At 36.9% G+C, this 24,424-nt stretch overlaps 1 protein-coding gene across 1 annotated transcript in view; it reads left to right on the forward strand.

The window, feature by feature from the left end:
- PYROXD1 (pyridine nucleotide-disulphide oxidoreductase domain 1) overlaps positions 1-22,930 on the forward strand; it is a 29,070-nt gene extending 6,140 nt beyond the window's left edge. The window contains exons 3-13 of the mRNA XM_044229373.1: positions 3,629-3,748; positions 6,840-6,968; positions 9,016-9,089; positions 12,715-12,875; positions 16,374-16,474; positions 17,590-17,725; positions 18,569-18,681; positions 19,281-19,403; positions 21,225-21,362; positions 22,011-22,264; positions 22,464-22,930. Coding sequence (XP_044085308.1) covers positions 3,629-3,748; positions 6,840-6,968; positions 9,016-9,089; positions 12,715-12,875; positions 16,374-16,474; positions 17,590-17,725; positions 18,569-18,681; positions 19,281-19,403; positions 21,225-21,362; positions 22,011-22,259 — 1,344 coding nt within the window. The 3' untranslated portion in view covers positions 22,260-22,264; positions 22,464-22,930. The remainder of the gene's footprint in view (positions 1-3,628; positions 3,749-6,839; positions 6,969-9,015; positions 9,090-12,714; positions 12,876-16,373; positions 16,475-17,589; positions 17,726-18,568; positions 18,682-19,280; positions 19,404-21,224; positions 21,363-22,010; positions 22,265-22,463) is intronic.
- The last annotated feature ends 1,494 nt before the right edge of the window (positions 22,931-24,424 follow it).

The raw sequence follows: 24,424 nt of genomic DNA on the forward strand, positions 1-24,424 counted from the left end.
ACAGATGAGGTAAATGAGTCACAGTGAAGTTGGATAAGTTTCTGAAATATGTATAGATAGGTTTTGAATACAGGCCCTTTGGTTCCATAGCCCTCATGGTTAATGAGTAGCACTTTCTCGGAATAATTCGTCTCTATTGGGGTAACAAATCTGTAAGACATAGTTATCATACAAAATGGTAATTATGCTGATAGTGGCAAAAAAAAACTGAGGTCATACAACAATATATGCATAATTATTTTTATAAATATATTATGAATGCATGCCAAAGCCTGACTTTAAGAATCCAGAAAGGCTTTACATAGGAGGGTGCATTGAAACTGAGACTGAAAGAATAGTAGGTTTTCCCATGTTTGTAAGAGGTTGAATGGAGGCAGGCATTTGCCAAGGTGCATAAAGTATATTGCTATGTAATACACTCTAACAGGTACCAATTCAGTGCTGCTGGAGTGTGAAGTGTGAGGTTGAACCAGTAGCCAGGGGCCAGACCATGATGGGGTTGTATGCTATGGTACGGAATTGTATTTTATCAAAATTTAGATGTTACCAAACTTTTGGAGCATCTTCAGCAGGCAAGAATGCTGAATTGGAGATAGAAATTTAGTATTCATCGTAGTCTCGGTGTCAGCTGAGCCATAGGCATGGGGAGGATCTCCCAGAAAGAATACATACAGTGAGAGAACCCAGCAGCAGTGCCCTGTGGAACACTGACATTTAAAGAAGATCAGAGAAAAAGGGAGACCTGAAAATGGCCACCCTTATTAGTCTAGATTGAAGAGGAGAACTATGAAAGAGGGGTATCCCCTGAATCCACAGAAAACAAAAGTTTAAGAGGAGTGGTCACGAGACACCTGGGTGGCTCAGTCAGTTAAACATCTATCTTTGGCTCAGGTCATGATCCCGGGATTATGGAATCAAGTCCAGCATCAGGCTCCTTGCTCAGTGGGGAGCCTGTTTCTCCCCCTGTTTATGCTTGCTTGCTTTCATTCTCTCTCTGGCAAATAGATAAATAAAATCTTTGTTAAAAAAAAAAAAAAAGGCGGTCAAAGGTGTCAGTTCCAGGGAGTAGTCAGGAAAGACAAGGACTCAGAAGTGCCCCTTTCTAGTAAATCATTGGTGACTTTGAGACAGTTTACACTATCTTCAGAAGTTAATAGGGGGTTAACTCTAAAATGACAGTAAACATAAACTTTTCTCTTTTGATTTAGCTGTGAAGAAAGAAAAGATAGAGTGGCAGCAAATCGAGGACATGAGGACTAGCATTACGTTGAGTTTTAATCTTTAAAGGTGGAAAACACTTTAGCATGTTTACCTGTTGAGATTAAGAGGCCAGTAGGGAAGGGCACCTGGGTGTTTCAGTTGGTTAGGCCACTGCCTTCAGTCACGATGGCATATAGAGCACAGATTACTGGATTCACCTTGAAACAGTAGAAGTGGGTCAAAGAAGGCAGACTATAGCCAAGAATTATATAGATGGTGGGAAAGAAGTATTAAGAGTTCTTAGTAGTCCCTTTAAGCCTAGAGGTAAGGTGATTTGCTGGGAATGCAGAGAATGTAGTGTGTTTGGGAAACAGTAGAATAATGAACTTTTGGAAAATTACTTACGGATGGAAGATGTTACTTAGATGTTACTCTTCTCACTATGTTGATGCTTAAACACCAATGGTATAAGAGTAACAGTGGCTAAACTGGATTAGAGGTCATTGTATTCTTCACTGCCACACACCCAGTTAAATAAATTAGAGCCAGTAAAAAATGTTAGTTTTATTAAATCCTGGCTTTAAGTGTACATCTTTTTCATACTCTGTATGATGAAATGGGCTGCATGCTTAAAGCACTTGTTCTATGCACAGGAGTGGTATTGTCTCAAGGAAAAGCAGATGTGCAGTTGCTGAGTTGTGAGAGGAACTAATTTCTCTTTCATGGACACCAGCTTTACAACTGACACACTATAGTCATTCATATTTGGAAAAATGAGTGAAGTGAGTCTGTCACTTCAGGGAAAACAAGCGACAGTATTTCTTGCCAATAGGACAAAATTAGAGCTTTCCAGCCAGAATTAGAATTTTGGAAAACTCATTTCCTAACTGTGAGTCTCTTGGTACTTAAAGCCTTTCCTGATGAGATTGTTGGTGATAGTAATGTGATCTTTTGATACTGTAGTGATATAAAATGTGTTAACATTGGGAAGATCTCCATAACTTAGGGAACCACTGTTGTCCACATGATGAACGTGATGTTACGAGATCCATTCCAAGTGCAGGATAGACCAGCAGATTTCACAGTTAGAGAGGATGAAAAAATTCTTTGATATGGTTTCAAATTCTATGTTGCAACTAATCTTTAAGAAAATGTGCTTGTTGAGTTTGTGTAACATCAAAGAAGAATATACAGTTCTGAAAAGGCTGCATATACTTCAACCAAATTAATATATTATAATAGTTTGAATGGAGAAGCAGATCTTCTGTTAAGACCAGACATTAAAGATATTTGCAAAAATGTGAAACAATGCCATTCTTCTTAATTTCTTTTGGAAAAATTGTTATTTTTTATTGAAAGGATACTATATCTCTTTAACATGTATTGATTATACTTCTAATTGAATTGAATATTTTAATTTTTCTCATTTTTCATATCTAAGGTAGCAGATATCACTGAGCTTAAGTCACATGGATAAAAGTTCTTTGGGGTCCTCAGGTATCTGTAAGTGTGTAAAGGGGTCTTGAGACTAAGTGGTTTGAGAACTGCTAGGGCCATGTAATAGAATTTCCCAGTAGTATTTAGGGAGCAGCTGAGGTCAAATGCCAGTCTGCAAGGCCCAGTCCTTCCACAGCAGACTGGGTATATAGGACTGGAAAAAGCAGCAGTAGTTCAATCTTTGTTGGGGTTTTCAGGGTAATTAATGGTTAAAGATTAGAAAGCAAGGAAGTAAAAGTTTGGGCAAAACATGAAATTATCTACAACAGAGTTATGGCTGCACAGGAAGAGAAGGGAGTCCAAGAAGATGCTAATGGGTTTGGACAGCAGGAAAGAGTCTAAAGGCTAAATCACCATAAAGTTAGCTAGTTAGTGGACAGAGAAAACTGTAAGGTTAAGGAGGTCAATAAGCTGTGTGGTCAAAGTATGCAGAAGTGATTAGAGTCAGACCTCATTTTCCAGGCGAGGAGACTAAGCCGTAGTGACCTGGCTGACTTGCCCAAGCGGTAGGACCAATATTTGAGTTCAAGTCTTAAAATGTGGAGTTAGTCCTCTTTACGCTATTTATAGTACAATTGGCTGACTTCGTTTTATGAATATGAAGTAACTAGTATATAAACACAAATGCAAAGGTTTATTATTTAAAATTCTTGAAATATGGGGCACCTGGGTGGCTCAGTGAGTTAAAGCCTCTGCCTTCAGCTCAGGTCATGATCCCAGGGTCTTGGGATGGAGCCCCACATTGTACTCTCTGCTCAGCAGGGAGCCTGCTTCCTCCTCTCTCTCTCTCTCTCTCTCTCTGCCTGCCTCTCTGCCTACTTGTGATCTCTGTCTGTCAAATAATAAGTAAAAATATTTAAAAATAAATAAATAAATAAAATTCTTGAAATATTTCTTAAACATACATTTTTACCTTTATGATCTGTTACAGGTTTCTAAAGTATTGGAGGAGTTTGATGTTGAAGAGCAACCAAAAACCATGTTAGAAAATCGCTTTCCCAACATTAAGATTATAGAATCTGGAGTAAAGGAACTGAAGAGTAAAGAACATGTAAGAGAATTTCTTTCTTTTTCTTTCTTTCTTTCTTTCTTGCTCTCTATTTTTTTTTTTTTTTAAGATTTTATTTATTTGAGAGAGAGCATGAGAGAGGAGAAGCAGACTCCCTGTGGAGCTGGGAGCCCATTGCAGGACTTGATCCTGGTACTCTAGGATCATGACCTGAGCCGAAGGCATTTGCTTAACCAGCTGAGCCACCCAGGCGCCCAAGAGGATTTATTTCTTAATGACACCCCCTGTTCAATCTTGACAGGCTTTGCCTGCTTTCTTTTGACCCTGACTCTACCACCACCACTAAGGTCCCTAGTTTAGTGATACTGGTTTATATTATTACTGGGAAAATTTATACTTGTTGTGGGTTATTGGGATTATATGATTAGTTTGATTAAGCATTTTAGGTTTAACATTTTACATGAGCATTAACATTTATACAGTGTCTGCTGTGTTCTGGGCACCCCGTTAAGTGCTGGGAGACAACAGGAATATTCCAGAGCACTGCTCAGGGAGCGTTCAATGTCATAGCAAATATACACATGCACACCTGTAACTATAGGAACGTGAAAAGCATAGTCACTGAAATCTTACCAAAGCTCTGATATTAGGGATTTGGGAGGACTTGACAGAGGGAGTAATATTTGAATAGGGTTTAAAAGGTGGGTAAATTAAGAGTTCTTAATTAGGGGCCCTGTAGGAAAAGGAGGTGGCTTATTCAAAGGCCCAAAGAAAAGGAAGGGGGCACATGGGAGAGTGACGCTGTCAGAGGAACTGTGGTGGGGACAAGGAAAGAAGATTGGCAGATGAGGCCAAAGAAACAAGGCTGTGAAGAGCTGTTTACATCATGCCAAGAAATTTATTTGATAATCAAGGGAGGAATTAAGAGATTTTAGGTCGAGGCAGGGTGATATTGTATAGGATACACTTTTAGCAAGGTAGATCTGACAGCAGTGTTGAGGAGGAAGTGGGGCGGAGTGAGGGGCTGTTGGCCAGCTGCCAAATCGGAAGGTGGTTGCAGTCCAAAATGGTAGAAGGCCTGAACCAAGACAGGGATAGTGTAAGTTGGGAAGAACGGCCCAGATATGAATGAGATTTCTACTCTAAAGTCAGCAGGACCGAGTAACCCATTGGACATGGGACTTACTAAGGCAGGCTTAGGAAAGGGTATTGTCGGATGATCAGCAGTATCCTCAGATGAGCTTCAGGCAAGATGGGAAGTAGAGTTTGCAGTTGTTTGAGTAGCTCTCCCTTAAAGAGAAAAAACACTTATAATACATTCAAAACACAAATAATTTGATAGGAAAAAAAAATAAGTACTGAATTTTATGAGGAAAAAAATTAAAAATCTGAATCTCAAAACCAGAATAAATTTTTAATGTTTACATTAGTACCTATGATATATAACATCCATGTCAATTAATTTGCAAATAGAAGTGTGCTCAGATGTGTAAATAAATTGAGGTAATTTATATTTGGGCATTTGAGTAAATCTAAGTGCCTCCCATTACCATTTGAAGTGTCCTAAATGAGATCATGTCTGTATTATCTGTCCTTTATATTCTTTAATGAATTAGAGATTATGTGTCTTGTCTACTTCCAAAAATTTAACAGTAAACAATGAAAAGAGTTCTTGTGTGTGTTTTTTCAGTAGCTAAGTCCAAATTATTTTTAAAATTTGGTCAGGGTCTATAACTAATGTTCGCTAGATAAAATTCTAACCATATTATCTTCAGGAAGATTTTATAGAATTTCTTATGTGTGTTATACTGTGTGGAATTATTGGCTTTGTTTTTGTTAAGCAGCTGAAGAGTTACAACAGGTAATAAATGTCTCCTTGAGTATCAAGTGCTACAGTTACGAGTTGCCATGTTTTATAAATCAAACACATGGCACAGTGTTAACCTCTAAACCACTCTGACAAAGTCTGGCATCTCTCATATGTACTTACAGATATATGCTTTCTAAAGGCTACTACTTAGATGTAGGTTTTCATTCAACACTAAGGAACAAAAACAGTGGATCTCAAATATGTATTTTTATTTTTTAAAATTTCTTTTCAGTGTACCAGAATTGTTTATGTACCACACCCAGGGTTCCATGCAATACGTGCCCTCCATAATACCCACCACTGGCCTCATCCAACCTCCTACCCCCCACCGCCCCTTCAAAACCCTTAGATTGTTTTTCAGAGTCCATAGTCTCTCATGTATATTTAGGCTCAGTGGGACGCCTGGGTGGCTCAGTTGGTTGGGCAGCTGCCTTCGGCTCGGGTCATGATCCCAGCGTCCTGGGATCGAGTCCCACATCGGGCTCCTTGCTCCGCAGGGAGCCTGCTTCTCCCTCTGACTCTGCCTTCCACTCTGTCTGCCTGTGCTCGCTCTCGCTTGCTCTCTCTCTGACAAATAAAAATAAAAAAAAAAAATTAATACAAATAACTTTAAAGCCAGTACATGCTAGGAATTAAGGTTAACGTATTTTTTACTTTTATGGAAATATCCCCAAAGAGCATGTTTGCTGGTAAAGTGATTGTTATTTGTACTTAAGAATATAAATAGTATTTTTTAGCACTTCTAATGTTTTTAGGTAATGTACCCTTTTCTACCACACTCTACCCAGGTATTAAGGTATGATATCATTAGAATTACTACATCTTTCTTATAGTAATTTCCACTGAGATTGGAAATATTCATTAAGGCCTACCCCAGGTATAATAATCAGAATGCTCATTTTTTAAAATTTCTGAATGTTTAATTTTTAATCTGAGGTCAGCAATACCCCACTGAATATCATGAGTTTTATGTAAAATCTGGTGTGAGTATACCTTTTTTCTCAGGGGAGAAAGACTAGTTCTCACCAGATTCCCAGTATGGCTCATGGCCCTGCAATGATGGTGAATGACAGTGGGAGAAGGCATTCTCACATTTACTTTGATTTGTTTACTTTGATTTGCTATAACAAAGCAGAGTGCCACCAAGAGTTAGCCTTAATGTATTTTTTGCTTTCCTCATACTGAATTTTTTATTTAAAGTGAAGTTGTATCCATGGATGAACATGTTCCTTCTCTCTCCTTCTTTGCTCTATGTTCTTACAGTGCATTGTAACAGGAGATGGCAGTCAGCATGTGTATAAGAAACTCTGTCTGTGCGCTGGAGCTAAGCCAAAGTTGATATGTGAAGGAAATCCTTATGTATTAGGAATCCGTGATACAGACAGTGCTCAGGTAACATTCTTGGTTGGGTCATAGGAAAGGAATGTGAATATTTCTTAGCCTTTTCTATATTTGAATCAAAGTATTCTCCTTAAAGTGTTAATTCTTAAATTATAGAAGAGGTTTGTTTTAGGATCCATAAATCAGAAAATAGTTATGTTATTGCCAGTTTCAGTTTAGCTTTGGTTGATAATTTTTGTTTTTTTAGTTCATGCTGATGTTCTGTGTTCTTTCCATTGTGCATTGTATCCCAGGTAGAACAACTAAGCTGAAGGTTATAACTTATACACACATACATTACTGTAGTTTGGGAATATGTGATTTGTAATCTAAATAATGTAATGATCTTCTTCCAAAAAGGTAAACCATTTCCCGAACTTACTGAACTTACCCCTTAGGAAAGAAATTAATATTGAGAAGATATTTATGGTTAGAATCATGACAGAATCTCTGAACTGAAAAAATCATTTGGTTTGTTGTACTCAGGAACTGTAGTAAACTATCCCAATGAGGTGAAACTCTGTGGAACCTTACACAACTTTTTCTGGTAGTGGATTTAAGGGCTTCTAGAGTTCACTAACCCTTTTGCCAAGAAGCTCTTCCTGGTTTCCAATAATAATACTGTCTTACCTCAAGTTTGTTTTACTTCTGTTCCATAGGGTGATAAAGTTTACATTTTTTGATAATATTTCATATTCTTAAAAGGTGATTTTTTTCAGCCTATTCTTAATTAAATAGGAATTCAGAGAAAACTAGAAAAACTTAATTATAAATTATAATTTAATTATAATTATAAACATTTCAGATTCCCATTGTCAAAGATTGAGTGCATAACTATGTTCCAGTGAGGCCCTCTGCAGACATGAACTGCTTATAATAATCCTGTGTGACAGTATTACTCCCATTTTACAAATAGGAAACTCTGGTGGAGAAATTAAGTTTTTATCTGTGCTAAAGTAGTTATTAAGTCTATCAGAAGTACAATTTAAACGCATACCATTTATCTCCATGTCCAATGTTTTTAACAGATTTTTCTTAAATTATTGTCCTCGGTGAAGGACAAACTAAAATTAATTCTTTTTTTCTTGTAGCATTTTAAACAAGTCAGTTTCAGTAGTTATTTATTGACTATTACAATAAAGCTTTGGATGAATTTAATAGAGATAGGATTTAATAGAACTTGACATAGTAGAAAGAGGAATTCGACTATTCAGATGTCACTGTGAAGCAGTGGGACTATTCTGTTACTTTTGAAAGTGCCATAAAAATGACCATGGCATCCCTACAGTCATTGTGATCTTTTATAGGGGGCAGAGGAGGAAGGTGATAGAGTCATCAATTAGTTGTCTCATAATAATAAGAGCAAAAATTTTTTTCTGATAAATGTTAGACATTATTGTGCCTGCCTCTAACAGGCTTTATTTACATTATCTTAATGCTTGAAGAGGCCAAATGAGATAGAGTCACTTCTTGTTTCCCTTTGCAGTTGAAGAACCAGAGGGGCAGAGAGGTTAAGCAACTTGTCTAAGTTACTAATTGTGGGCAGTTACTAACTCCTAGAGCCAGGGACTCTTAACCACCAAACTGTTGCACTGCTCATTCATGCAAGTTTTGAGTGTTGACTGACTCCAGGGAAAGTGTCAACTGAAGGACTAGGTGAAAAGGAATAACGCTATATGTAAGATACAGATCAGTGTCTTGTTAGTAAACTGATTGGAAAAAGGAGTCAGGAATGTGACAATGAACTAGAGGTTGTGCCGCTTTGCTGGAATTCTAAACTATGTAATGACTGTAATGTAATGTTATGACTTGAAATGTAATGACTTGAAAGGCAAGGGAAATCAGCAGAGGCACTGCTGTGGAGACAGCCTGGATGAAACAAAGTACTCGTAATATTACATAGTATTGTAATATTGCGTCCTGGCAGAGTGGGAAAATGTTATTTATTTTGTTCCTGTGTAAATCAGATAAAATTCCTATATTCAGAATATTATCAGTGAAGACCCTTGCTTCAAGTTATGCCCACTACTTACAGAACACTGTGTCCTTTTCAATACAGGAATTTCAGAAACAGCTTACTAAAGCTAAAAGAATAATGATCATAGGGAATGGCGGCATTGCACTTGAATTGGTGTAAGTATGTATTTTTAAATACTATTTTTTTTTTTTAAAGATTTTGTTTCTTTGAGAGAGAGACAATGAGAGAGAGCATGAGAGGGGAAGCAGAGGAAGAAGCAGACTCCCCTTGGAGCTGGGAGCCTGATGTAGGACTCGATCCCAGGACTCCAGAATCATGACCTGAGCCGAAGGCAGTTGCTTAACCAACTGAGCCACCCAGGTGCCCTAATACTATTTTTTTTTTAAGATTTTTTTTTTTTATTTGTTTATTTGACAGAGATCACAAGTAGGGAGAGAGGAAGGGAAGCAGGCTCCCTGCTGAGCAGAGAGCCTGATGCAGGGCTTGATCCCAAGACCCTGGGATCATGACCTGAGCCGAAGGCAGAGGCTTTAACCCACTGAGCCACCCAGGTCCCCTAAACACTATTTAAACACTGTGATTAAACGTGTGATTATTGGCAGGCTAGAAACATCTTGGTATTCAGAAACTCAAAGATAAACGTAATTGTGTTTCATATATATATATTTTTTTATTTTTTTTCCAATTTATTTATTTTCAGAAAAACATTATTCATTATTTTTTCACCACACCCAGTGCTCCATGCAAGCCGTGCCCTCTATAATACCCACCACCTGGTACCCCAACCTCCCACCCCCCCCCCCCGCCACTTCAAACCCCTCAGACTGTTTTTCAGAGTCCACAGTCTCTCATGGTTCACCTCCCCCTCCAATTTACCCAAATTCCCTACTCCTCTCTAACGCCCCTTGTCCTCCATGCTATTTGTTATGCTCCACAAATAAGTGAAACCATATGATAATTGACTCTCTCTGCTTGACTTATTTCACTCAGCATATTTTCATATATTTTTAAGGAAAATATCAACTTTGTATTTTTAGCTTTCATGGAGTTCATAGTTGCAGTGATACCATTGCTGCAGAGGTTGCAGTGATACCATTGCTGCAACATGAGTTTAGGGAATGTTTTCTGTCTCCAGGGGTGACACACAGGTGACTGGAGAGATGTGGCCCACAGATATGTTTGGTAAACATGTACTATCTTGAACAACAATTTGAATGTGCACACTTTTAGAGCTTTCTAATAAGAGTCCCCACCACTTTACTATTTATACCCATCCTGCTTCACTCATTTATATGGTTACCTGATTGGCCCATGACCCGCTATAGTTCAAGATATATGGTACTCCCAGCTCTTGGTTTTTTGGAAGTCGGAAAATGTTGAACACATAAATTAAAATACTATCTTAAGATGATATTTCAGGTTCAGAGAACATTGAGGAATCGATACCCTGCTATGGTCTACAGAGCATTGAATTTCTTTGTAATTTTATCTTCCAACGGATGGCTGACATGAAATTGTCTGGACATTTTCAGGCCAGGAAGTGGAGTCCAACTACAAAGAGGACAAATTTATATCAAAATGAGGAATTTGCCAAAGCCCTATCTATTCTAACTCTTGGACTAGGTTTTTGCTCCTTATTCTGACAGGGTGGTGAATCCCAGTGGAAGCTTTTAAGAGTTCCTAAATTGCCTGAGTAGTAAGAGTGGCAGTCGTTCTTGAAATGATGAAGTTCGTGGCACTAATGAGAACTGCAAAGAAAAAAAAAAAAACAAAGAGAAAAACTAGAGTCAAAACCAAACAGAACAAAGAGGAGGGAGGAGGCACATGACAAATTTTCTCCACTAACGATTACTGAAAGTATAGCTTAACACTATTATTCTTTACATTGGAAAATTTTCTGTATTCAGAAATGTCTGTAGTCTTACAACATTTAATCCTGTTCCTCATTTTCTTTAGGTTGGAGATAGACTATATAATTTGATAAAACTCCTAAGGAAAGGACACACATAATGCTGTTATCTCCACTTACGTCCACTGATGATCAGGTGTTCATCATATCATGATGAGAAATCACACAAACTCTTTCTGCTCTTCAGTAGCCCTCATGATCCCCCAGGGCAAATGCTCATTTTCTTCAGTGTACTTTTCTTCTTTACTAGTATAGGTTAATCCTTTGCTTTTCAAAACCTTTTTTTTTTTTTTAATACTTTCACAAAACCATACTTCACTGTTTAAGGGTGGTCTTAAAAAATAGGATACCTCTGTGGTGAAGTATCTTGCTGAGGGCATAGCTCATAGGCTAAGGGGAGTACAGGGTGTCTTATCAGGTAGGGCACATACAGGAGTTCTCATGGTTACTTATTACTGTGGCTTACTAGTCAAGCATCAGTATTTTAAGCTATACTGATATGTGTTGTACTATTGTATTACTTTAAAGTTTTTACAAAATGGTAGAGGAATTTCTAATTTGTGAGAGCTAAAGAATTTCATAGTAACTATGTGCCTATATGTATATTGATAAGAAATTTATTACTGAGTTTGTATATTCTACTTGCTGCTCATCAGCAATCCTGTATGACCTGAGCAGCATATAGAATATTCTCCAAAGAATGTGAAATTTAGTAACTGTAAATGTTTGTTTCTGCCATAGTGAAGCAGGAATTTATGAACACATAATAAAGGCTCATTAGATGGTGCAAGAGGATCTTTTACCATATTGTCAGAAAGCATGAACATCAGATGACGTGAAGTGAGATGTATTAAACCTTATTTTTTGTATCATCTATTTACTGATTAGCTTGAAAAGTCCACGTGTTACGTTATAGCGTCTGTGACATAAAAATGGTGATACTTTGACCATAAGTCAGCATTAATAGTTCTTAACATGTGATAATCTTAGTACCACTACCGGTTCAAATAAAATCCTAGTACAGTTAGGATGACCATATATCCTGTTTGTCTAGGATTGTCCCAGTTTATCAGTTGTACCAAAACAAGTATTAACAGCAGAAAAATCTAACAGACTTCAGGGACTTGGTGAAATGAATATTAAGCAAACCACATTCTGGGTGATCAGACCAAGAGATAAAATAGCAATGTGCAGGAGCTCTGGCCATCTCATGAATGGTGATGGCCCATGTACACCACAGCCGTTCCTTTCTTCCTTGATTTTCTGTGAACCGGATCTTTCTTTGACTGGATGGCTTGGACATTTCTGAGACAAAGGGAGAAGACTACAGAGTAGTGGTTTCTTTATAACAGAGTTAAAATTTTAGTTGATAACTCTAATTCTCTCCTTTTCCTATCTCCTTCCATAATGTTGCACTTTGAGTACACAAATTACTTGTTACCAAAGAAGTGAAGTATTTTAACTGTATACCATCCATCCATCTATCTATCCATTGTTGGTTATACTGTAACCACGTCAAAAAAGCACTGTTCATTCATGGAACCCTGGAGAACATTCATACAATAACTATGTTGGGGAAATTGACCGCTTAGAGTGATGCTCACTGTAATGAAATTTCACCTGATACTCAGTTACATATGTTTGTCATTTTTATGTTCTTTCAGTAAACTGGTTAAATTTATTTTATTACTTGTTCTACTTCAACTCTTTTTATCCTGAAAGAATATTCCATTCCTCCTTACAATCATTCTTGCTCAGTTTGTCTTAAACTACTTTCTTTACTTTTGCCTTCAGAGATAATTATTTGCAAATATAGAGATTTCTACTCAGACTTTCAGAATTGCTCTGAGTAACTTTAATATTCCTTTTAGGTATGAAATTGAAGGGTGTGAAGTCATTTGGGCCATTAAAGATAAAGCTATTGGGAATACTTTCTTCGATGCAGGAGCAGCTGAATTCTTGACTTCAAAGCTCACTGCTGAAAAACCAGAGGGCAGAATTGCACATAAAAGAACCAGATATACAACTGAAGGTAAATACAGCATCTTGTTCATTAATTCACAGATGAAATGTTTAGCTTTTTAGCCATATAGAAAAAGGCTACAAGAAATATAGATAGTATCATTTCTGTATCTTACATGACTTAGATTTTCCAGGATTTTTTAAAATGACAAATATGTATAATTAAAACTAGAAATTTAAGGTGAAGTAAATGAACCAGCCTATCTGCATCTTTGCAAACAGTAACTGGACATGACTTAAGGTAGTTTTACCAAAACATGCAGTGAATTAAAAAAGAAATACAGGGATGCCTGGGTGGCTCAGTTGATTAAACACCTGCCTTCAGCTCAGGTCATGATCTCAGGGTCCTGGGGTGGAGCCTTGCATGGGCCTCCCTGCTCAGTGGGGAGTCTGCTTCTCCCTCTCCTCTTCCCCCCAGCTTGTGTTTATGCTTGCATGCTCGCTCTTGCACGTGAACGTGCGTGTAAATAAATCTTTAGGAAAAAAGAAAAAAAAAATACAAACCTAGTATTTTAAGAGCTTTTTTTTAAACTTGGCTTACACAGTTCAAAAAGAATTCTGTAAGTTTTGAGGGTGCTAAAAATTGATAAAATGCTTAAAAACAGATGGCTAATCTTTTTATTGAATTATAACAAACTACAATATAATAGTTTCAGGTGTATAACAGTAGTGATACAGTATTTTTAACATTTAATTTTTTTTTTTAAGATTTTATTTATTTGACAGAGATCACAAGTAGGCAGAGAGGCAGGCAGAGAGAGGAGGGAATCAGGCTCCCTGCTGAGCAGAGAGCCCGATGTGGGACCCAGTCCCAGGACCCTGGGATCATGACCTGAGCCGAAGGCTTCAACCCACTGAGCCACCCAGGCACCCCATGAGTCAGTATTTTTATACATTATGATATGGTGACCTCAGTAGGTTTAGTTACTCTTGTCACTATACAAACTTACTACAGTACCACTGACTGTATTTCCTGTGCTGTACTTTATAGCCCTGTGACTTATTTGTAACTGGAAGTTCATACTACTTACTACTGTTCACCTGTTTTGCCTGCGTTACCAGTGCCTCCCCATGGCACTATATCTGAGCCTATTGCTTTATTTATTTTGTTGTTTTAAAATATTTTCCCTAGTTTAACTTGCATGTGTTTATTTTAAACAATTTTACTGAAGTATAGTGTTACTGAAATAACTGAATATATAGTTATATATAGTGTTACTGAAATACTGACTATAGTGTCATATTAGTTTCAGGTGTACAATAAAATGATTCAACAATTCTGTATATTACTCCGTGCTCCTCATGATAGGTGTACTTTTTTTTTTTTTTTTCCAATTTATTTATTTTCAGAAAAACAGTATTCATTATTTTTTCACCACACCCAGTGCTCCATGCAAGCTGTGCCCTCTATAATACCCACCACCTGGTACCCCAACCTCCCACCCCCCCGCCACTTCAAACCCCTCAGATTGTTTTTCAGAGTCCATAGTCTCTCATGGTTCATCTCCCCTTCCAATTTACCCAAAAGCACATACCCTCCCCAATGTCCATAAGCCTACCCCCCTTCTCCCAACCCCCCTCCCCCCTGCAACCCACAGTTTGTTTCGTGAGATTAAGAGTCACTTATGGTTTGTCTCCCTCCCTATCCCATCTTGTTTCATGGATTCTTCTCCTACCCACTTAAGCCCCCATGTTGCATCACCACTCCCTCATATCAGGGAGATCATATGATAGTTGTCTTTCTCCGCTTGACTTATTTCGCTAAGCATGATACGCTCTAGTTCCATCCATGTTGTCGCAAATGGCAAGATTTCGTTTCTTTTGATGGCTGCATAGTATTCCATTGTGTATATATACCACATCTTCTTGATCCATTCATCGGTTGATGGACATCTAGGTTCTTTCCATAGTTTGGCTATTGTGGACATTGCTGCTATAAACATTGGGGTGCACGTGCCCCTTTGGATCACTACGTTTGTATCTTTAGGGTAAATACCCAGTAGTGCAATTGCTGGGTCATAGGGCAGTTCTATTTTCAACATTTTGAGGAACCTCCATGCCGTTTTCCAGAGTGGTTGCACCAGCTTGCATTCCCACCAACAGTGTAGGAGGGTTCCCCTTTCTCCGCATCCTCGCCAGCATCTGTCATTTCCTGACTTGTTGATTTTAGCCATTCTGACTGGTGTGAGGTGATATCTCATTGTGGTTTTGATTTGTATTTCCCTGATGCCGAGTGATATGGAGCACTTTTTCATGTGTCTGTTGGCCATCTGGATGTCTTCTTTGCAGAAACGTCTGTTCATGTCCTCTGCCCATTTCTTGATTGGATTATTTGTTCTTTGGGTGTTGAGTTTGTTAAGTACGGGTGAAATGGGATTAAAAGTACACCTATCTATAGATGTGACCTATCTATAGATAGGTGTACTTTTAATCCCATTTCACCCGTACTTCCATCCTCTGGCAAACACAAGTTCTCTGCATTTAAGAGTCTGATTTTTGTCTCGTTTGTTTTTTAAATCCCACATATGAATGAAATCATGTGGCATTTGTCTTGGACTTATTTCACTTAGCATTATATCCTCTAGGTCCATCCATGCTGCACATGGCAAGATCTCATACTTTTTAATGGGAATGGTATTCCATTGCATACATACCCCACATCTTCTTTATCCATTCATCAGTTGATGGACACAGGATTGCTTCCATATCTTGTTTGTTGTAACTAATGCTGTAGTTAACACAGGGCTTGATATATCTTTTCAAATTAGTGTTTTTCTTTTCCTGGGGTAAAGAGCCAGTAGTGGAATTACTGGATCATAGGGTAATTTGGGGGGTTTTTTGGTAATTCTATTTTTAATTTTTTGAGGGAACTCCATACTGGCTATAGCAATTTGCATTCCCACTACCACTGCATGAAGGATCTTATTTCTCCTCATCTTTGCCAAGACTTGTTATTTCTTCTTTTTTTGATTCTAGCCATTCTATAAGTGTAAGGTGATACCGCATTGTGATTTTTATTTGTACTTCTCTGATTAATGATACTGAGCATCTTGTCATATCCCCGTTAGCCAGGTGTCTTTGGAAACATGTCTTTTCGGGTCCTCTGCCCATTTTTTATTTTGATTGTATTTTTGTTACCAAGTTGTAGGAGTTCCTTGTATATTTTGGATATCAACCTTTTATCAGATCTCTTACCCTTCACTTTAACATACATTTGGGGATGTATGTATAACATCCCCAAAACACATTGTGTTTAAACTCAACACTTGATCAAAACATTATCCATTTTATAGCTCTATATCACAAAATATTAAGATAATAAAATACCCATATATCACAAAATATTACGATAATAAAATAATCCATACAGATATCTTAGTTTAGTCATGCTGCATATATGTACATATGAGAATTATAACATTTCCTAAAAGCTTGAGAATACAAAGCATACTTCTCTGCCTGGCAGTTTTTAGATCATTTGAATTTTGAGTTGAGTTTATTTTTTCAGGAAGGAAAAAGGAAACACAAACAACAGCTGCTGCTGGCAGTATGGGCAGTGCTTTGGGACCTGATTGGCATGAAGGCTTGAATCTTAAAGGTACAAAAGAGGTAGGTGTTCATATACGAATTAAACCTAAGATGCAATTTTAAGTTTTAAACTATTCGTTAAAAACTGGTCACAAATATGTCAAACAACTGCTGGGTCACTTTACTTAAAATCCAAAGTGCTAGGACAGACAGGACCAATGGCAGTTGGTCCAATTCCTTACCAAAATTAAGTATTTCATTCATCTAAAACTGATCTGTGCCCTTCTTTTTAGTTCCTCAGGCGGACAGATTTCCAGACCCAGACTACAGTGACTATAACTGTCCTATTTTTATTTTTATTTTTATTTTTTTTTAAAGATTTTATTTATTTGTCAGAGAGAGAGGGAGAGAGAGTGAGCACAGGTAGACAGAATGGCAGGCAGAGGGAGAACTGTCCTATTTTTAAATTAATCTTTTCTCAAGTCACTTCACATGCATTATAATATCTTAAAGATTATTTGAATTCTAAATAAAATAGGTATTTAACATCCTAATTGGATAAGCATGACTTGCTTTTTATTCATTTTGTTAGATATTTGTTTTTAAATAGTTTAAAAAGCCTGTGATATTTAAATACTGTAAGAAGCATCTGTGGAATCCTCATCACTGTGTATGATTTCTTTACAGCCTTGGGTAGTTTGGAGGGGAGCTGGCTTCATAGCATACCTAATTTTTGTGATAGAAATTATATAAAATCATTTCTTCCTGCATCTTCAGATCCAAAGATTAATAGTATTTTTAACCTGAGAACTTCAGCAGTTTGGTTCAGTAAACATTATCTCCTTTATACTTGGCACTTTACTAAGGTTCTGGATATTACAGTAAGTTGGCAGGGACCTGCCCTCAAGAGGCTTTTATAGTCTCTAGCAGTTGTAATTTTTAAACACTGTATTTGTAATTATCATTTAGACTTACACGCATCCCCTGCCAGTGCAACTAGTTGTTCTCTTAAGTTCTGAACGGATTTTTGCTCACTCCTTTCATGCACAGAAATTAAGAGGCTTTTTAATTTGGGGCAGCCAGTGTGTTTTCCTTTATACTGTAAGATTATTTTTTCTATATGTTTCTGCAAGTATATTATAATTTTTTTAAATTATGAGTAACCTAAGTCATTTTTTTGGAATTTGTTATTTTAGTTTTCTCATAAGGTTCACATCGAAACTATGTGTGAAGTAAAGAAAATCTTCCTTCAGGGGGAATTTAGAATTTCTAAGAAAAAGTCCTTGCCTTTTCCTAGAGACCATTCTAATCAGTCAGTCACAACCAATAATGGTAAGTAATAAAATAAGAAAAAATACCAGTAATTTAAAAGGATGAAACCTTACTTAATCTTACTATATTAAAAACTTCAATTTCTATATGAAATTGAAACATAAAAAGTAAAAATGAAACCATTAATTAATAATGTAAGTTATTTCATTTTCATTACTTAAGTCTTCAAGCTTCCTGATAATTTTGTATGGGGTTCATGATGCTATAGCCACAACTTTTTCAGTCAATTACAGATCAAAACAAATATAAACAAAGCCTTTATGCTCTCAGAGGTGAAATGACTTCCCCCAAATCAAACAGATTGAAAATCTGTAAATTTGGGATTAAGAAACAGATCTAATCCCTATTCTACACTTCCTGTGAGAACTACTGCTGTTTGAAGAAATAAACTCAGCTAGACTGGCATATGAGATATTCCAGTTTTTGAATTCTTTGTATTTTTCCATGGGAAAAGGTAGTGTTAGAGTTTGAATATGAGTAATAAGGGAAAACGTTGCAAAATGTGAATTTGGACTAAAAACTCTTAGTGGAGTATAATAGCTTAATATTTAGAAAATGGTTATTGGCTTAAAATCATTTTGTTGGAAGTAGTCTAAATTTGAAGGAAAGATGTTCAGAATGCCATAATTTTGTAAATATACTCAAAACAAGAAGACAGTGCTGACTGCATTATAATTGTTTAAGCAAATATGCCTTACAAAGTTATTAAGGGGTATGTTTTAAAGTCCTCTCCTGCCTTTTTCTTTCACTCTTTATTCTAGGCATTACATATTCACATGCTAATGACAGCTGGTGGTGATAACATTTGAGAATGAAGGTGGTTTTTTTCTGTTTGTTTTAAAGAGGTATGGCCTGTATATGTGGAATTGACTAATGAAAAGATATACGGCTGTGATTTCATTGTCAGTGCTACAGGAGTTACACCAAATACAGAACCTTTCCTCTGTGGCAACAATGTAAGGTGAAATTTTTTGTCCTGTTATGAGTATTTTTAAAGTAGTATAAGATTTCTAATTCTCAAGTATAAATCAGTGTTCATTGTTTTAGTGTAAAACTGTAACTTAAGGAAGCTAAGTTTAGTGTGCAGTCATGCTTTATTTGTAGTATTTCATATTGCCTACCTAAAATCCTTAAGTGGTAAACAACCCAGCATCAGTGTCCTCATAAATGGGACATAATGCACAGTTCATTTGTCTAAAGGTTGATGAGATGAACACCTATGAATTCTTACAAATGATTCTTTTTAGAGAAACTGCCTTTTAGCATTTGAAGCTCGCAAAACTGAAGAATATTGTAATTACAAGTCGGGTAGTAACTATGGTTACTGAGTGTTCTTGATGTTGAAAGTCTTAAGAATTTTTGAGTAGGTCTGTCCTAGTAGGATTTTGATTCCCTAATAATTCAGCTGAGTTATCTAAACTTTGCAGCTGTTTTTCACTCTCTCACTAAAGACAGCATACTGAGGTATAAAAATTTGACTTAGTCTTTTACTTTAGAACAAAAAAGACATCTTTCATTTTTCTTCCCATGTATACTTATCAGGAACCTCATTTAGTTTGCTCTAGGAGAAGATGGTGGCCTGAAAGTGGATGCTTATATGCACACTTCTCTCTCTGATGTCTACGCCGCTGGTGACATCTGCACTGCATCCTGGCGGCCCAGCCCGGTGTGGCAGCAAGTAAGCCAGCATCCATCATCACACCTTTGTATCTGATTTTTCAGATTCCATCTGACGGTAAAGGAGTCGCTACCAGCAAATCCAAATTTCCGGTTTTCCCACTTAAGTAGGAAGCTGTCCTAGAGTTTTCTGTGACATTTTAAAAGAATGTTTCCCTTTTGGCAAGTTATTAAATAGAGATGGAACACACTGGGATGTCTTACCTTCATACATTTAGCAGCACTGTCCAGTGGAACTCTGTGACAACAGAAACATTCAGTATGTTTGTAGTGTCCACTCAGTAGCTACATGTCTCTGTTGAGCCGTTAAAATGTGCTGAATGTGACTGAGGAACTGAATTTTAATTTTACTTACATTTAGTGGCTGCCAGACTGGACAGCGCAGCTTTAGATGAATAAAAACATACTGAGGTATAAACCATATAGATGATGGGGGGATCCTGATGACCCAGTTCTGTCCCTCTGGGAATTATGACTGAAAAAATTTCCTATAGTGAACAGCCTTCCTCAGCCGAACAGCTCCATCCAACTGGATGTCCACGTCCTCCTGCCCTCATGGTGCTGCCTGCCTCTTCAGAGTGGAGCAGAAATCCTTCAGGAAGATACTCAGACTGTAGTCATAGGGCAGGTGGTCTTAGCAGGAGTAAAGCTGCAGGTAGACGTTACAGATAAAAGAACCAGGTAACAGTGAAAGACCAGCTCCACAGGAAGAATTTACTCCTTCAGATTAACTGTGGAGTGTGAAGTAGCAGAAGGGCTAGATGTAATCTGAGAGGCACCTTCAACACTTATGTGTTTTTATAGAGATAAGTCATAGGAAGAGTGCTTTCAGCCTGTTTCGAAAGTGCTAGCTTGTTTTCAGTTTTTCCTACATTCTGTGACTTCTGTGGCATAGCTGTCTTCAAGTCTGTGGGATTTTTTTAAACACTTTAAACCCTCTAGGGTAAATTGTATCCTTATTATGTGTCATACTCGGCTACAGGCAATATCCAAAAACAAAACAGATGTCTCGTTCTGAGTGAATCTAATAGATCTTGTCTCTTAATTTGTAGAAGCAATAAATAAGTATACCAGTCAGTTTTATATGATCCAGGACCCTACATTAGCTTAATTCTCTCAATAGCCAGAGAATAGGTGGTGTATATTTATGTTTCAGGTAAAGAAATTAAGGCTGTTAATAAACATGGAGAAGAGTTGGTATTTAAATCTCTTGACTTTCACAGCCAGTGTTATATCAGGGATTCCTAAAACTTGGTAGAAATAAACATACAGTAAAGAAGAAATAAATCATGTAAGGGAAGAATTTAAAATTCCCAGCATCAGTTGTTGAAATCTGATAAGATTTCCTAAGGCTGTACACCCAACTAATACATCAGTTTAACTGCATGAAAGGCCTTAACTATGTAGCACCAAAATCTGAGGATTAGGAGAAGAAATGAATTCTTCAGTGATCATCTATTATCTCTACTTACGCTGATGATGAAACTTACTATGAAAAAGGAGACTAGTTAATTAGTAGTATTCTTACCTGGTACACCCTGAAATGTTTTAGTTACTTGTAATAGTTTATTGAAACAGATTTGGTATCATCTTTCAATTTGAAAGGCAGTAATTTGGATAGAATTATGAACTAGCAAAATTGGGTTTGGTTAGGATGGATTGGTGACTGCTTCTACAGCAAAGACAATCCAACTAATCCTCTAACTCGCTAGATCTAGCCAGTCTCAAGGACTGTCAACGTTGAAGTCATTTAAGGAATTTTATAAGGCATCTTTAAAGTAAGAACAATGAAAAATTTTCTCATGACATTTTTTTCTTTCAGATGAGGCTGTGGACCCAGGCTAGACAGATGGGATGGTATGCAGCGAAGTGCATGGCTGCAGCTAGTTTAGGAGAATCTATTGACATGGACTTCAGCTTTGAGCTTTTTGCTCATGTAACAAAATTTTTTAACTATAAGGTAAGATAAGCAAATCAGTGCCTTTTCCTGCTTGTTAGTCTTAAAACGAAAACCATGTAAATACTTACTCAGATGAGAAAATTAGACGACTATTTTATAAAACATGACACATCTTCTCATTTCCTCATTTCTTGGAAATCAGTACCTGTTATTACCACTGGTCTTAATTCCTGTTCATTACACACCTTCCTGTGCTATACTGTTTTACCCATAAGTGGGGGAAAGTCTCTTGTAGGCTTATTCCCTGTTGGTACATTTTGAGATTCATTCTTTGTGGGGAGAACCAATAGCTGTTATACTCAAGAATGAACCAGGTGCTTTGCCATGCATATTATTTACTCTTCACATTACTCTGAGGCAAGTTTTTTCTTCATGACTCTAAGCTGATGTAGTCCGGATCCTACATATGTTAATTCACCAGATATTTTTAATGTTCAGAGACTGTGGGGTGGTATCATCCATACAATAAATGCAGTGCCATTCAGATGTTTTCTTTGGGACACTCCCCAATTTTTGTGAATAGATTCTAGGTTAACAACACAGTATGTATGTGTGTATATGTATACATATACACACACACATACATATACATATATAGTGTTTCCTTGTTGGTACTCATTACAATAATGTTTTTATCCCTATCTATAGGTTGTATTGCTGGGAAAATACAACGCACAGGGCTTAGGTTCAGATCATGAATTAATGCTGAGATGTACCAAAGGACACGAATACGTCAAAGTTGTCATGCAGCATGGGCGAATGATGGGAGCTGTCTTAATTGGTGAAACTGACTTAGAAGAAACATTTGAAAACTTAATTTTAAATCAGACAGATCTTTCATCATATGGAGAAGATCTGCTAAATCCAAATATTGATTTAGAAGATTATTTTGATTAAAAAAGGCATTTCAGATGAACCATGAGAGACTATGGACTCTGAAAAACAATCTGAGGGGTTTGAAGTGGCGGAGGGGTGGGAGGTTGGGGTACCAGGTGGTGGGTATTAGAGAGGGCACAGCTTGCATGGAGCACTGGGTGTGGTGAAAAAATAATGAATACTGTTTTTCTGAAAATAAATAAATTGGAAAAAAAAAAAAAAAAGGCATTTCAAGAACTACGTAAAGTTCCAAACACTAAGTCACAATAAGGTGATACACTGACTTAATGAAGAATACAGAAGTAATAATGATTTCAGTGGGAAAATATTAAAATATAACAAAACCACTTACATAAATGAAAGGATTTAGATTACTCATTTCTGATTAAGCTAGGTTGTTACCTACTTAGCCAACAATTTGGTCAGATACGTGAGTCATTCTGTTTGTGCAATGTCAGGGTTATGGTTTCAAGAGGCATATAGTTTTACATAGAGATGTAGCAATATCTTACTTGCTAATATCATTTGTATTGATCCCTTATTCTATTTACGTTTGGATTCTACAGCTCTTCTGAGCTGAAATCACTCCCTTTCTGTAATCAGCCTTTGTAAAATATTCCATATAACTTTGCTATCAAATGTTGGTCATATCAAAAGAAAATAAACATGTCAAGGCACAAGAGTTTAATATAGTTATGTGAACTTGAGTATTTTTCTCACTTTGTTCTGTCAGTTTTTATAAATTATCTGAAATGTTCAAGTCCAACACTTCAGAGATAAGTTCCATAAGTATAAAATATTAATAAAATTGTCTCAAACGTTTAACTACAAAATAATGGTGTATACATGCATAAACTGTTTTCTTGGAAAATATATAAACACCCATCTCATGATTGCTGAAGCAGATTTGCACACTTCTGAAGTTACCCGAGTTTTTTACTTCCTCCTTTTTATCAGCTCCTTTAGAATCCAAGTTTGAGATGATTCAATCTACAAAATTAAATTAATCACAAAGCAAACATTGTGGTCAAAATTCAGTGGTTCCATTTTCTCTTCAGGTTAAATATCAGCTCTTTAGTTAAGTATCTAGTAGTCTGGTTTTTTATCTTCAAGTATGTACTCAAATATGAGCCCTATCCGGAAGGGATGTGCGGTCAGAGACAGTGGTACGTGGCATGCATTTGCAGGCTTGAGAGTATTTAGTGTGTGAATCGTTGATTCTCAACCTCTGCTGCACAGGCCCACTTCTCAACCAGTGTTGATCACAACTAATATTGTGAGGGCAGGGTGCATCACAAATTACATGAAAATGGATTTTTTCTCTTTTGAAAGGTTACAAACCCTAGTCTATATTTTAAAAAGGTAACTAAACTCCATTCTTTAATATCTCTACAGAAAACAAAAGTATGTTCCACTGGATCCAGGACAGTACTAGTTACAGCATCCCTTAAGCTTTAATATGTTTTTTTCAGTATATAAAAATTAATAGCCAGTTACCCTAAAACAGCCTGCATAGGCTTCCTTATTTTCATGGTAATAAGATATGCATCACTATTCAGGTTAGCTTTAGGTGCTATTTTGAAATATGAAATCTCTGTGGAAGGTATAGGCCAACAATCAAATTCATTAAAAAAAAAATAAGTACAGTAATTTTTAATATACTGATTTAAACTTGCACAAAACATACTTTCTATAGATTATTTGTAAATTTTATGTGGTATTTAAAAGTTTACATGAAACAATAGGAAAAAACAATTGTTCTGTTGCAATTATAAGAAACAATTATAAAGACCACACCAAAGGACAGGAAATGGATTTATACATACTTAAGATACTGCTGTAGAAAAAAGTGCAATAATTTTCACCAGGTGTTCATTAGAAGTTTGCAAGGAGTAACACCTGCCACTCTCGGTTCCAGTGGAGGGTCCTCTGCCTACTTCAGAATCTTGATTAGATCTCTGCAGTGTGCTGTGACAAGCTTTCACATGCCATACTGAGACCTGGCAACTGGAATTTAGAAATTAAGGACAGGCTAGTCTAAGTGGTTAAACTGGCTTTAAGTCATCAACATGAGCCACCCTGAACACTGATGTAATTTGTTCTGAATCTAAACTAGGCTATTCCTCAGTTTGTTTCCTGAGATTAAGAGTCTCTGCTGGAGGGGAGGGGTGGGGAAGAGGTGGCTG

Source organism: Neovison vison, chromosome 12, assembly GCF_020171115.1.
Source record: "Neovison vison isolate M4711 chromosome 12, ASM_NN_V1, whole genome shotgun sequence".
NCBI classification, from domain to species: Eukaryota; Metazoa; Chordata; class Mammalia; order Carnivora; family Mustelidae; genus Neogale; species Neogale vison.